The sequence below is a fragment of the Xyrauchen texanus genome, chromosome 8 (genome assembly GCF_025860055.1).
Source record: "Xyrauchen texanus isolate HMW12.3.18 chromosome 8, RBS_HiC_50CHRs, whole genome shotgun sequence".
NCBI classification, from domain to species: Eukaryota; Metazoa; Chordata; class Actinopteri; order Cypriniformes; family Catostomidae; genus Xyrauchen; species Xyrauchen texanus.
Genome location: NC_068283.1, coordinates 39,884,430 through 39,899,172, shown reverse-complemented (window position 1 = coordinate 39,899,172; position 14,743 = coordinate 39,884,430). Strand labels below are relative to the sequence as shown.

The 14,743-nt window shown below is 36.7% G+C and overlaps 1 protein-coding gene across 3 annotated transcripts in view; it reads right to left on the bottom strand.

The window, feature by feature from the left end:
* Nucleotides 1-3,014: 3,014 nt before the first annotated feature.
* Nucleotides 3,015-14,743, bottom strand: part of LOC127647678 (SUN domain-containing protein 1-like) — a 37,671-nt gene continuing 25,942 nt past the window's right edge. For 2 of the 3 annotated variants that reach the window (XM_052132081.1, XM_052132080.1), the window contains 15 exons: nt 14,366-14,473; nt 14,102-14,200; nt 13,034-13,127; nt 12,849-12,907; nt 12,371-12,570; nt 10,339-10,599; nt 9,966-10,058; nt 9,652-9,695; nt 9,395-9,539; nt 7,871-8,137; nt 7,482-7,566; nt 7,264-7,379; nt 6,912-7,079; nt 6,728-6,820; nt 3,015-5,259 (listed from right to left, as the gene is read on the bottom strand). In XM_052132081.1, the coding sequence (XP_051988041.1) occupies nt 5,143-5,259; nt 6,728-6,820; nt 6,912-7,079; nt 7,264-7,379; nt 7,482-7,566; nt 7,871-8,137; nt 9,395-9,539; nt 9,652-9,695; nt 9,966-10,058; nt 10,339-10,599; nt 12,371-12,570; nt 12,849-12,907; nt 13,034-13,127; nt 14,102-14,200; nt 14,366-14,473 (1,949 nt within the window). In that variant the 3' untranslated portion in view covers nt 3,015-5,142. The remainder of the gene's footprint in view (nt 5,260-6,727; nt 6,821-6,911; nt 7,080-7,263; nt 7,380-7,481; nt 7,567-7,870; nt 8,138-9,394; nt 9,540-9,651; nt 9,696-9,965; nt 10,059-10,338; nt 10,600-12,370; nt 12,571-12,848; nt 12,908-13,033; nt 13,128-14,101; nt 14,201-14,365; nt 14,474-14,743) is intronic. The other variant, XM_052132082.1, reaches the window with a different exon arrangement.

The following is a 14,743-nucleotide window of genomic DNA, read 5'->3' as shown; positions in this document are numbered from 1 at the left end:
CGTTTACGCTACAGTCTCATGTGCGACTTATATAAATAAATGATGTGAACCCACATATGGAGCACAAGCGCAGGATAATAGCAGGCTGTGTGCTGCCATCTAGTGGCGCAAAAGGGAACTGGAGCCTTCCAGGCGAGCAGCAGGTCACGTGGGCTTCAGGAGTATACTTGTACTATTTCTCCAACATGACGTTTTTTCTAAAGCATGCGATGTTTTGAATTTGTTTAGTATGAAATGCCATGAAAGAGACTGAATTAATCTGTAACACCATCTATCTTTCTATCCATTAATCTATGTGAGTCTATCCATCCGTCTGTCTGTCTGTCTGTCTATCTATCTGTCTATGTGTCTGTCTATCTATCTGTCTATGTGTCTGTCTGTCTATCTATCTATCTGTCTGTCTGTCTATGTGTCTGTCTGTCTATCTATCTATCTTCTATGTGTCTGTCTGTCTATGTGTCTGTCTGTCTATCTATCTATCTATGTGTCTGTCTGTCTGTCTATCTATCTGTCTGTGTCTGTCTGTCTATCTATCTATCTATGTGTCTGTCTATCTATCTATCTATCTATCTATCTATCTATCTATCTATCTGTCTATGTGTCTATCTGTCTGTCTATCTATCTATGTGTCTGTCTGTCTATCTATCTATCTGTCTATCTATGTGTCTGTCTGTCTGTCTATCTATCTATGTATCTATCTGTCTATGTGTCTGTCTGTCTATCTATGTGTCTGTCTGTCTATCTATCTGTCTGTGTCTGTCTATCTATCTATCTGTCTATGTGTCTGTCTGTCTATCTATCTATGTCTATCTATCTGTCTATGTATCTATCTGTCTATGTGTCTGTCTGTCTATCTATGTGTCTGTCTGTCTATCTATCTGTCTGTCTGTCTATCTATCCATCTATCTATCTGTGTCTGTCTGTCTATCTTTTTCTATCTATCTATGTGTCTGTCTGTCATATCTATCTATCCATCCATCCATCCATTAATCTATGTGAGTCTATCCATCCATCTATCATATGTCTATCTATCTATCTGTCTGTCACTCTATCTATCATTCTATCTATCTTTCTCTGTCTGTCCTTTTTTCTATCTATCTATCTGTCTGTCCTTTTTTCTATCTATCTATTTATCTGTCTATCCTTTTTTCTATCTATCTGTCTATCCATCTATAATTTTGTCTATCTTTCAGTCATTTTTCTATTCTTTTTTCTTTATATTCATCTTTTTTTCTATCTCTCTATCATTTCTATACATCCATCCATCTATAAATCAGTCTATAAATCAGTTTATCTGAATCTATAAATCTATGTATAAATCCATCTTTGCATCTATTTATCTTTCTATCTGAATCTATGAATCCATCCATCTATTAATGTATTTAATCTAAGTAGTCATCCATCAGAAGACCTGGCAGTTCTTATTAGCAGTGTTTATCTCTTTAACTCATTATATTTACCGTCAAAAGTTCAAAATTGAACTAAAAAGCAAATAAAACTCAGATAATAAGTGAATGCCTCTCTGAAGTGAACATGCATATATAGAGGTCATGTGACACTTTAGCATTATAAAGTTTAAAATATTTCACTAATAACGCCACTAGCATTTAAAAGTATTATGGTATGTAGGAAGAGTAAACAGCACAGTATGTAGTGCACAACATTACATGTCATGTAATGCAAATGACATGAAAATGTACTTAATTGCATGAATATAAATTAACAAACACACACTATTGTTTTATAAAGTAAACCCATAATATATATATATATAATTTTGGGGTGAAATATGACCGGTGCAAGTTTTTGCAGGTCTCCTGAGTCATTCCTTTAGTGGTGATAAAAGTTCAAAAACAACAATTCAGTTTTTATAAAATAGTGCACACAAAATTGGATTAGATGCAAGTAGTTTCTCAGATGATATCTTAACATCTTACTGAATTAAAAATGCAACGTAGAGGCCATGTGACAATTTGCTGACATAACCAAATAAGACGGCATTAGCAAAAAGCTGAACAGTGGCATTATCTGTAATAGTGATATTTAAATACATTACTTTCATCCATGAGTGAAAGTGTTTACAAACAGGGTGAGTACTGAGATTAAAGGGGTGGCATTCAGCTGGTCATGTGATCATAACATGGCTGCCCCCTTGAGTGGACCCTCTCCATGTGGAATAAAACAAAAAAGGTAACTGATATGACAGTCTTCATTTCATGCTCATGATTTTTCACATACGTTTAAAAATGAAACTTTTAAAATGACATTTATTGAGAGTAGAAAATGTATGAGGAAATACATTTTAAATAACGACTTTTTTTTAAAAGTAGCCACATTAAAACAAATAAAGTCTCTACTTAAGATTTCACATTTAAGTGTTTTAAAATAATAGTTTATTAAAGGTATAGTTCACCCCAAAATGAAAATGCTCTCATCATTTACTCACCCTCATGCCATCCCAGATGTGTAGGACTTTCTTTCTGTTGAAGAACACAAATTAAGATTTTTAGAAGAATATTTCAGCTCTGTTGGTCCTTACAATGCAAGTGAATGGTGACCAAACTTTTGAAGCCCCAAAAAGCACATAAAGGCAACATAAAAGTAATCCATACGACTCCAGTGGGTTAAATCAATGTACTCTGAAGCAATTAAAATAGTTTTGGGTGAGAATAGTCCAAAATGTAACTACTTATACCACTATAAAGCTTTGCGATCATGATTACAAGCTTGATTACACTTCCTATAGCGCCATCTAGCGCTCTGCACATGCGTCAAGCATTAGGAAGCGTAACTGAGCTTGAAATCATGATCGTTCCTAGAGACTGCAATGGCAAGATTTATAGTGAAAAAATGGAGTAACATTTTGGTCTGTTCTCACCCAAAACCAGTTAGATAGCTTCAGAAGAAATGGACTTAACATCTGGAGTCGCATAGATTTTCTTAATGCTGCATTTATGTGCTTTTTGGAGCTTCAAACTTTTGGCCACCATTCACTTGCATTGTAAGGACCAACAGAGCTGAAATATTCTTCTAAAAATCTTAATTTGTGTTCAGCAGAAGAACAAACTATCCCTTTAAAGTGAATCCCTTTCTATCTGAATGTTTCGATATAGATACAGGGACGTGCTGGACTGCAGTCCTCCAAACAGCAACAAGGAGGTGTGGAGCAGAATGAGCCAAATCACTGGCTATCTCCAGGCTGGTGAACAGGAAAAAACTGTACGACTGTGTCAAAAAAAGGGACACTCCAAAAATGACAAAAAGCACCATAAACATAGTCCACAAGTTCAAGTCTTTTAAAGCCTAATAGACAGATTTGTGTTAAATCGGAACAAATTTTAACCCATTATTAGCTGAAAATCTTTTGAAAAAAAAACAGCGAGATTTGGGAGTTTTTATTAATACGGCACGTCAAGACGCGTCGAACCGGGTTTCAATATGAGGGTGAGTGAATAAGGACAGAATTTGTATCTTTTGGTGAACTACTCCTTTACAAACGCTGCATTTCAGTGTTTTTAAACTAAAGCTTTAATACGAAATCATACAAATAGCTTTAAAATGATCATTCTGGTAATTCATAGCACTGTAGCCATTTCTTTACGGAAACAAAAACATATCTAAATAATATAAACAGACACGTATGCACTGAAAAGCATTTTACAAAAACACCGCATAAAGTCCTATTACTTAACTACATTTCTGTCAAATAAATAGTTATGAACAAATCAATAGTATTTTACAAACGGTCTCTTTGAGGTCAACAAAGCAGTTCTATAAATGCAGCCCTGCCTTTTAAAATGATCCAATGAATTACATAGGACTTGTGCAACATACACTTCCTTTATAAACAGTGCATTGCCTACTTTAACTAAAAAATCAAAAAGAAACTATAATGATCACAGGTCGCACCCTGTTTTGCAAAATCAACACTGATATAAGTAGATTCAAAAGGACTTGTTACAATAAGTTACATTCCTGCAGAGTATGAACACTGCGCTGTGATATGCCTGCTAACGAGTGATGCGTTTAGTGCACGGTACACAAATCAGTCCATTGAAATCCATTCCCTTCCTTCAAGATACTGTTTGAATGGTCTCTTACTATGTCTGGCTGTTATGCATTTATTTTTAAGATACATAAAGGATGTGATGTGAGGTGCCAGTTTGGGTGAACCTGACAAAAACACATCCAGGTCACATTTTACCCCAAAACCGAAAAAATACAATATCATCTTTGCATAAAGAAAATTAAATGGGACCATTTCAGATTGTTTGCATTGCAACTTAAGCACATTTGCCTCCAAATGTATCTAATAATAATAATAATAATAATAATATTAATAATAACAAAAACACTCGTTTTACTGCATTTGGAAAAAAAAAATTGTATTACAATAAAAAATTACTGTAAAATAATGAGGTTTTAAAATGTAAATAAATCAGTATAAATGAAAAGGCAGTTGAACAAAACGTACTACAATGTATAAATAACTATTAATGCATTTCAGTAATGCAAATGACATGAAAATGGTTGATTAATTGACTAAGTAATTTCACATTGTGAAAAGTTTTAAAAAAAATTAAAAAAGGGGGACTTTTATTTTGGCAAAACAATTTGTGGTGGGTGAAATATGACCGGTGCATGTTCTTGACAGGTTTGAGATTCACTGGTTTGGTGGCGATAAAGGTTTAAAAGCAACAACAATCCCGTCTTATAACTTCCTGTGACCTTGCGGACTAGTTAACGAATTGTTAAAGTGGCAGTGACCAGTGGACGAGATTGAAAGTCTTAGCTTAACTCAATTCAACCATGTGGATTGAGAATCTGAACATAGAGAAAACAACAAAATATACATTGAATGAGTGAAGCATGTTCTGTCTGAAGGCACAGAAACCTCTACGGGAGAGCCAATGAGGACAGGAGCCAAATAGGTCGAATCAGTGCAAGAACAAGGAAGGAATAAGTGGAAATCCTTTAGAGTTAAGAGGAGCAGAGCGGAGCAATGAATTTACACTGTTTCGGACGTCATATCGTATTAAAGTCTTAAAAATGTAGCTGATAAGCCCAGTTTCCGCTGTGCCACATCCAAGCATCTCCTCTATGTACATAAAAGGGTATATAGTAAAGTTGAGTGGGGTCAGATTATTGAGTGTGGGGTTTGCCGTGGACTCTGAAACGGTACAGGCAGGTGTATTCGGGATGACCCCAGTTGGACAGCACTCTCATCTCTATGACCTGAAACGCCTTGTCATTCTTTTCCTGGAAGAGAAGGGGGAAAGGGGGTCAGACCCTCTACCTACTAAAAAAACAAAAACAATATAAAAATATTCTAAATCACCCTTTTTTCAAGAGGTCATTAGCCTAAATTACTCGTTATTTCATCTGTATGAACTGTTCTCTCTGCAACATTAACATTCATTATTTTGGCAGATCCATTTGGTAACATTTCCAAACAAATGCTTTGATGCTGCTAGTGTTGAATGTTCACAGTTCTTTCAGAATTGGCCGTATAAATGCTGTTGTTAAATAAAATGTTCTTATTATTGATTACATTAAACTAACAGTTTCTCAAAGAGAGGTGGAGCGATTTTGGAATCGGCTGGTAGTTTTTAACCCTATAACGCCGCCTGCATCAAATTTGCTACACAATTTTCTAAAGCCTCTGCATCATTAACAAACAAAACTTTGCCAAAAATCCAGTCGTATGCAAAGTACTAGATGTCTACTACCACCTGAGACGTTTCCGTGCATTTCTTGAAGTAGAAGCATTTAAAAAAAAAATGTTTATTAAAAAATGTCTGCCATCGTATTACGACGCACGCATCTTTTTATGTGAACAAATGGTGCCAAACGCTCTGTGTAACTCGACTCTGACGCAGGCTGAAAGAGTTCATGTATAATGTGCTGATTTTGATGAAGTGATAATTATTTTGTTACTGATATTTCCAAATTAGCTTTAGCTTAATATAAGTAACTTGTGCTTGGCTAAAATTTGTAGAAATACATGCATCAAATATTATACATCAGGCTTTTGAGGTCCAGCTCTCAATCACCATTACATTCGAGCTTTAAAAATTCTTAATATCTACATTTTTATAAGATTTAAATTTAAAGTGTGAACTGATGGATTTGATATATTCAGCCTGCTGTCATTGTAAATAACTCTCGTTTTAACATTCCAATCTATTATGATGTCACAGCGAAAAAAAGGCTTAAAATTGCAATTTTTAAATGTCAATGTATACATACATGTACAATATTATAACCTTTATTTTACCAGGTAGCCTACATCCCTTGAGATTAAAAATCTCTTTTCCAAGAGAGACCTGGCCAACATTTTTATACAGTTTTAGACCAAGTGGAGGAAGTTGGCATGGCCAAACTCTTAAACATTTGGTAACTCTGAACAGCCCAGAGTGTCCTGTTAATATACCCCAAGATTTACTACTGCAACATGTATGGGCTATGAGAAACTTAAACAACAAAATATCCTAAAAATGTATTGAATGTTTAGGATATTTTTCATTATTTTCTTAATGTGATGGCCAAGACACAGAGGCTACAGGATTGAAATTTGACAGAAATCACAGAAGCAGTTTATTACATACAATATTTGAATTCCTAAAACTAGCAATCGTTAACGATTAATCGGCAAACCCGATATATCGGATGCCCTCTATTCTACAACCGCCTATTTTGTATAATAAAATGCATGCATATTTTATACCATGACCGGGAACATCTGCAATGACTCTCCATCTTCTTCATAGGTGTAGTCACCCAGAAGTTTCCCTTCCTCCTGGTTTTCATCATCCAATCCCTGTAAAGATGGAACAACTTCCCTTAGCATCCAACTAAATGCCTACATTTTGCCTCTACAGACTGTAAGAGTCGTGAGTGTATGATCTTACGTGGACAGTGAATCGACGTGGTGCACTGCTGATGTTCCCCGATGGAGAGAGAGATTTGGGAATATGTTCCAGACAGAAAGCGGTAGGGAGCACACTCAAAGAGAGCCTGATCACCAGGTAACCTTGGGAGCCTTTAAACGCCCAGCAGTTGCCTGGGTACATGTCCGGCTACAGGGCAGACAGAAATGTACATAATTTATCTTGTTGACTTGTTACATTGTAATACTTTTTGAGGGTTGACAATTTAATTCTGTATCTGGATATCAGGCTACAGGATTACAAAGATACAGACCCATTATGTATGAGTGATATACATTAAATAAGATGTGCTGTGCGCACTCAATGTCTTTACCTGGATGACAACACGTGGCGACTGTGAGAAATACCACAGTGGAAGTCCAAACAAGCTCATCAGAGCGGTTTTTGTCTCATATGTTTCAGAACAGCGTGTGCTGAGAATACTGCCACCTGCGCACACATCACATCACTCTGCAGAAATCACTGCATACATTTCTCTAAAGGACTAGTCATGTTCAGGTTCATATGTGTGTGTTCTGTAGATCTGCTCACCTCCAGACTCCAGTGCATAATCCACCTGTCCGGTGCGATCCTCAGAATACAACTTCAAAGCACGCTGGACCATCAGCTGGACTTGCTGAGGGATTGGGGAGGGAAATGTCAAATATCACTCAGACTGAAGCCTAAAATACTTGAATAAACTATGCAGGCTAATGTCAAGAATGTACCTTTATGTATGAAATAAGCCAGTTTATACTAGAATGTCATAAAACTGCATCCTGCAAAAGGTTTGCTGTAATATGAACCTCAAAAGCATTTCACGTGAAACAGTGTTTTTGGATACTATTTTAAACGGACTATGAATTGAGATGTACTTTTCCTGTTCTATAAAGAACTGAAAGTATGTGAATGAGGAATCTAGGAAAGAAAAGTTCCTGTACCTGCTCTGACAACCCAGCAGCCCCTGCGGTGTGGGCAACGGTCTCAGTGACAGTTTGAGCATAGGACTGCTGCGGTTTGCTCTCCTGCAGCTGGATAGAAAGGTTTCCCAGAATGCTGCGCTCCAGGGTTGTGAGCATGGTGGTGAGGTCAGAGGAACGTGTGTAATGAGAGGCAAGCCATGACATCAGAGGCTCAGGGATCTCTGCTTCACCTCTGTTATTACCGTACAACAGAGTGTACAGTTCATCCTTCACCTGTGCCGACACCTGGAGTAGACATCAGTAGAGAAGTACGAGGCTCATAACGGACATTATGAAATGCGTAGTGGTTAAGGGACTCGACCAGCAGCCAAAAGGCTGTAGGTTTAAATCCCACAATAAGCAAATTAAAACTATTAGCATTTGTAACAAACAAAAGAACAAAACCGAATGCAACTAAACAAAACAGCACAGTACTAAATGAAGCTCAACAAAACTAGACAAAACTAAAATGGCATGGGCCTAAAAAATAAAAAACAAACTAAGCAAAACTAAACATAACACTAACTTCAGTAAACATAACTGAAAGCTGAACAAAACAAAATCAAACAAAAAATACATGCAACAAAATGGCACAGGACTAGTCAAAACTAAACACGACTATTCTGAACAAAACCAAAACACGACTATTCTGAACAAAACCAAAACACGACTATTCTGAACAAAACCAAAACATGACTATTCTGAACAAAACCAAACAAAAATCAAACCTAAACACGACTATTCTGAACAAAACCAAACAAAAATCAAACCTAAACACGACTATTCTGAACAAAACCAAACAAATATTAAACCTAAACACGACTATTCTGAACAAAACCAAACAAAAATCAAACCTAAACACGACTATTCTGAACAAAACCAAACAAATATTAAACCTAAACACGACTATTCTGAACAAAACCAAACAAAAATCAAACCTAAACACGACTATTCTGAACAAAACCAAACAACGAAACAAAATGCAACCAAACAAAACAAGACAGCACAGTATTAAATTAAGCTCAACAAAACTAGACAAAACTAAAATGGCATGGGACTAAAAAATATATATATATATATAGGAGGACTAAACAAAACCAAATGCAGCTAAACAAAATTAAACAGAACCAACCGAAACTATACTAAATGAGATCAAACAAAACAAGACGCAACCAAACTGAAATTAAACTAAACTAAAAGATACATTGGATCAAACAAAACCAAACGAAATAAATAAATAAATGTTGCTTGACGAAACTCACCTAAATGACACAGGACTAAAAAAGCTATACAATTAAACCAAATGTACCTAAAAACTAAACAAATCCAACCAAAATGAAACAAAAATAAAAACTACACAGGACCAAATGAAAGTAAATAAAACTAAAAACCGTACTCAACTAGACGAAACGAAAGGGCTCACATCTAAATGCAACTGAACTAAACCAATTACCAACTAAATGCAATTCACTTTATATCAAGACACTGTATGAACAAACTCACAGTTTCATGTATGGTGTCGAGTTGGTCACATTTCCCTTGACATCCCATCACGCCTTGCAGGTCTCCTCTGATGCGTCCGAGCTCAGCTTCCAACCTCTGAACCTCAGAGAGCAGAACATTGTGCTTCTCTTGAGATACTCCAACACTACAAAGTAAATCAAAGTGGACACCACAGTATTAATCCAGAGATGGGAATTATATAAAAACAATACATTAGCCATTTAAAGGAAGGTGATTTTACAGAGGAATATCTCTACCTGACAGGGGCTGGTGCAGAAGTCTGCTGTTTATGATGAATTTCCTTTAAGGGGGGGATAAATTACAATTATTTGAATGAGTATAACCAATCTTTCCATAAACTTTTGCATGCATGTGCTAGAATAAACAGTAAGTGTAACACTGTGTCCCAAAACCAGGTGTTCAAGCAATCAATAAAACGTCTTGTTGAACCGTCAATCGTCATGGTCACAGCTGGTCAGGATAAAAACTCTGATTAACATGGAAGAGATCCATTTATTGCATCATGTCTGCTAAAGACATGGTGTAAATCATTAGTGGGGGTGTGTTGTACCTCAGTTCTTGAATTCAGGTTCTGCAGCAGGAGTTCCAGCTCAGTTAGTCGAGATTCTAGACCAGCCTGATGCTGAACATGCTGTTCCTTAGTCTAAAACACAAAAGCAAATAAACAAACACACTAAGATAGAAGATTTAAGTCAAAATGAAATCAAAACTGACCCTATTAACTTTTTAAAATCACGATTCATCAGATTTAAAACGTATTCAGGTACCCAAAATGTTTTTAGAGAATGACAAATATTCCACATCATACTGTGGAGTCTCAAAAAATAAAAACTCTTATGTTATGCTTAGGAGTTTATAAAGTTCAGATGGCTCAGACATGGTTTGAGAAGGCCTTTAGATGTCATTTTAGTAAGGAGGCTCACCTTTGCACTGCTGGACACCTCTCTCTCAATCTCCTCCTTGATCTCATTGAATTTGGGTTCGAGCAGTTGTGAGACCCAGAGGCTGAGTGTTTCTCTGTCTGTTTGAGTGTTTATCTGCTCCTGAAGAGCTTGAACCAATCCCAAAGCCTCCTGATGCTGCTGCTTTGCTTTCAGCTCCCCCTGCTGGACACTCTCCAATAGCGCCACCATCCGCAGCTCCAGCCGAGCCAAACGCTCGATGTAAATCGACTCTGACGCAGGCTGAAAGAGTTCATGTATACATCTGTAAGGCTATATAATTTTTTTTTAAGGCAACATATAGCACCTGCAATGCAAAGTTTTAGGTTACTTGGTATGTTCTACCTATCGATCTAGACAGTACCACTCATTCTGCATGACGCTGAATGCACAATGCATCACAAATGACAGGAAAAAAACTAATTCCAATAATTCCAGCAGACTAGCTGGATTTCCATTCACATGTTTTTATTAGAATGGTCAAGCGCTAACGTATGAGATAAATAAAAAAAATTAAACACGTATATTTTTCTTAAATCACGATTAATGTATTCACCGTTAATGAAGCATAAACATTGGGACTCAGGCGGAACCTCTGCGACGTGTCCACCTTGAGTATTTACACTGATGCACACATCACAACACAAACATCCGTGATGGAGAAAGGACCTCCTAACACTATTTGTTGTACAAAACAAGCCAAGATGGGACTTGTGACAGACATCAAGTACTTTGCAGCCTCTGTAATTCACAATTAACTACCACAGAAGAACAGCAAGTCTTAATATTCTCAAAAACGTCTGCAGCGCCTTTCAGGAGTTCAAAGCGCTGCTTGACACAGGCGACATGACACGAATCAAGAACGCAGCTTCACGATTGCTGTAATACAGCGAATAGCCACAGTATGCATGTAGATAATGAAATTTTAATAGATATTTAATGACTATTGCAATGAATATGCAACCTATGTGGGGACTAGTCATTTCAATTAGTAACGTTTGATATTACTTAAGTTGGTGCAATTTTAGTGCATTTCTATTTTTATACTCTAGAAGGCTTTGATCTGAAAATGTTAATAAAGCATTATACTGTTAAATATTGTTGTGTTTTCTTTCCTAAAAAGGAAATACATTTTGACAATAAAAGAAGCATTTATATAGTCAAATTTCAGCGCTTTCAAAATATGCGATTAATCACGATTAACTATGAAAATGTATGCGATTAATGATCGACTGACAGTACTCATTTTTATGCACATTTTTGGGATATTGAATAAAAAAAAAGCTTGATTGAAAAACTAAGATGCAAATGAAATCTCCAAAATGTGCATAAACTTGTACACTCGCTTGAGGCCGAATTTGCATTCAATAAAACATGTGCATAAACTACAATGGATTTTTTATTTTTTTTATTTATTTTTTGCCGTTATTCCGATTTTGTGCATAAATTAAATTCGCAACTTGGATGGAAACATGGCATTTCGAAAGACCTTAATTCAATTAAATTTCAAAACCATATTTGAAAGTGGCCAAAACAAATAATAAAAAAAATATATGTTTAGAATACAAATTTTTTTAATCTGAATTGAGATTAGTGGTCAACCGGGATGGGTTTTTCCAACGGCCAATGCCGATATCTAGAGAACAGGATGTTTGATATTAACTGCTGATAAAAACCATTTTAACAACAGAAAATCTGATGTAAACAACATTTCTAAATTTATGCAAAATTTACTGAATTTGCATAGTTAAAAAAAACAAACAAACTTAAAAACAAAAAAGTGTTGACTATCCAATTACAAATCTAATGCTAGACTTTGAACTAGCACAAGAGAAAGTTAGTGCTCCTGTTAATCGGCCAAGTGAACAATGATATCGTCCAATGCCGATAATCGCATAATGGCCAAATTGTGTCCAATTAATCTGCCTGGCTGACATTTCGCAAAATTATACACGCTTCAAAGCCTTCGAGAACTCATGATTTTCTTCATTGCCGATTGGTCATAATACTTTACCTGCGAGATGACTGGAGGTGGGATGTGTTGCTCTTTGACGAGTGGCTCTGATGTCAAAGAGAAGAACGCAGGTAAAGAGGGTAAGGAAGGAAGAGAAGGGAGAGCAGGAAGTGATGTCATGGAGGTGACCAGTGTCTTCCATTCTGTGAGGTTTACAGCTGGAAGGCAGGACAGAACGCTTGGACCGAGGCACCATAATCCTGCAAACAAAGAGAAGATTGTTTTTTCCAAAAATCACATTCTTGAAGCCTATGAGTTTGTGGGCTTTTAATTCTGAAATCATGATATAAACCTGCATTTGACATTCAACAGTGTATCTAAGAGTTAGAGAGGAGAGAGAGAATGTGCATGCTTGTGCATTCATTTATAGGTGTGGAAGTAATAAAGAGATTAAACAAAAGCATGTGTACACAAATATGGAACAAGTGTGTCTGTATATCAGTGCCAACATCAGCATTACTGACAGATTCAAACTTACCAAACAGCAGAAGGAAGGGTAGCAGAAACAAAAGTAGCTTCAGTAGTTTGGGCAGACACCTGAAAAGTGGAATTTGCGTAAACGTGTGACCAAAATTAAGGTTACCATCTTTGCATCCTGACAACATTAAATGATAACACTGATTGAAAGAGACACAAACCAACAGTGAAATAACTAACGCTTACCTGGTGAGGAGAAAGACGTTGAGCAGAGACATGAGAGCTACCAGATGATACCATCCTGTTCCCAGCCACCAGAAGGCACCGGTTGCTGCTTTCCCTGTTCCAAACACATGTGGAAGAGGTAGAGGAATTTCAATGGAGGAGAAACCACACAATTTGAGTGGTGTTAGAAAAAAATAGAGTGAATTCTGCATATGGAAGACAAGTGCCAAAATCAAACAAAACTTCTTTTTTTTTAAGGAATCAATTAATCAAGTTGCCATCCTACCAGCGTTCTGCCGCTATCCAAAAGAGAGAAACGATAGTACTAAAATTACCTCAGGAATTATAAAAGAGCTCCTATATTAAACGTGCAATTATATGTGCTGATCTACAGATGTCTTCTCCAAAGATCCCTCAGTTATGTTCATGGTTTTTAAAGGGATATCGTTTGGTCCGTTGGGTCAGTTTGCATTCTCGCCACAAGCGAACCGCTCCAGAGTTTGTTTTGGTGCGATCCGAGTGCCATTGCCATGTTCATATCTGCCTAAACGAACCAAACCAAGGGAGAAAACATGCCGGGTTACGAAACAAACGCTCCCAAACCAGCCAGGTGTGAAAATGCTTGGATTGAGAAACATTTTCAAACGTCAAACTACATTCCTAAACATGAATATTTGCCAACTAGATTTTATTTCTCATTAAAATTATAATTGATTCCTTCATTTGATTTGTTAAGTGACCTTTCTTAGTCTTCCATACTACAAGACTCAATTATAGGTATGAATGGTGTCGGGAAGAGAATTGTTAGTCCCAAGAACCAGAAAGAAATGGATGGACTCGAACCATCAGAGCTAAAAGGTTTGGAAAGAAGACATACGAAAATGATTTCAGACTTGTAAAAAAAAAAAAAGAAAGAGTGGATTCATTGTGCTTGAAAGAAGTGATGAAATCAATAATGGTGAAAGTCTAATGAGACAGCTGGCACTCCGTGCATGTTGACCGTTTAACACACTGAAATGAGGAAGAGGAGGAAATGAGAGAGGAAGACAGGCATGCACTTTAACAGTAAACGATCGGGAATATATCGACCTGGAGACAACACGGCCAACCACAGAAGGGACTTCAGTTTCCGAGTCACAAACGCAGCGGCTGAACCAAAACCTTGGCAAACCCGCAGCAGACCGTAACCTGAGAGTGTGTACCACCAGGGTACAAAGTCCAAAACAGAACAATCGGTGAACACCCAGCTATAGAAGTTTAGGTAAAAAAGTGTCACATAATTTAGTAACTGGACAAAGTCTCTCTTGGAACAGAATATATGTAGCTGCAAAAAAAGACCTGAAGGTATATAACCTGTGTAAGAAACAAGGGTCCACAATGCTGTGAACACGTGCTGGCTGTAGGAAATGTGTAAGTGTTCCGTGTATATTTCCATGTGCTGCTGCGTGTTACAGTCATCACCTGTGAATCAGCAGGAATGATGACAGTGTCAATATTGTTTTTAGAAAAGATGCACTGTGAGTGGATCACATAGATGGACAATAACACAAATCATATGAATAAAGCCTAGAACATAAAACTTAAAAACTGTATTCAAAACTAAAAGTTGAATTGTCATTTGTTAATTTCCCCCCAATTTGTCTATCTTTTTATCAATTATTACATGCATACAACATTATATATATATTCATAATAGTGGGGGTTGAGACCACTGGCATAAAATCTGAGACC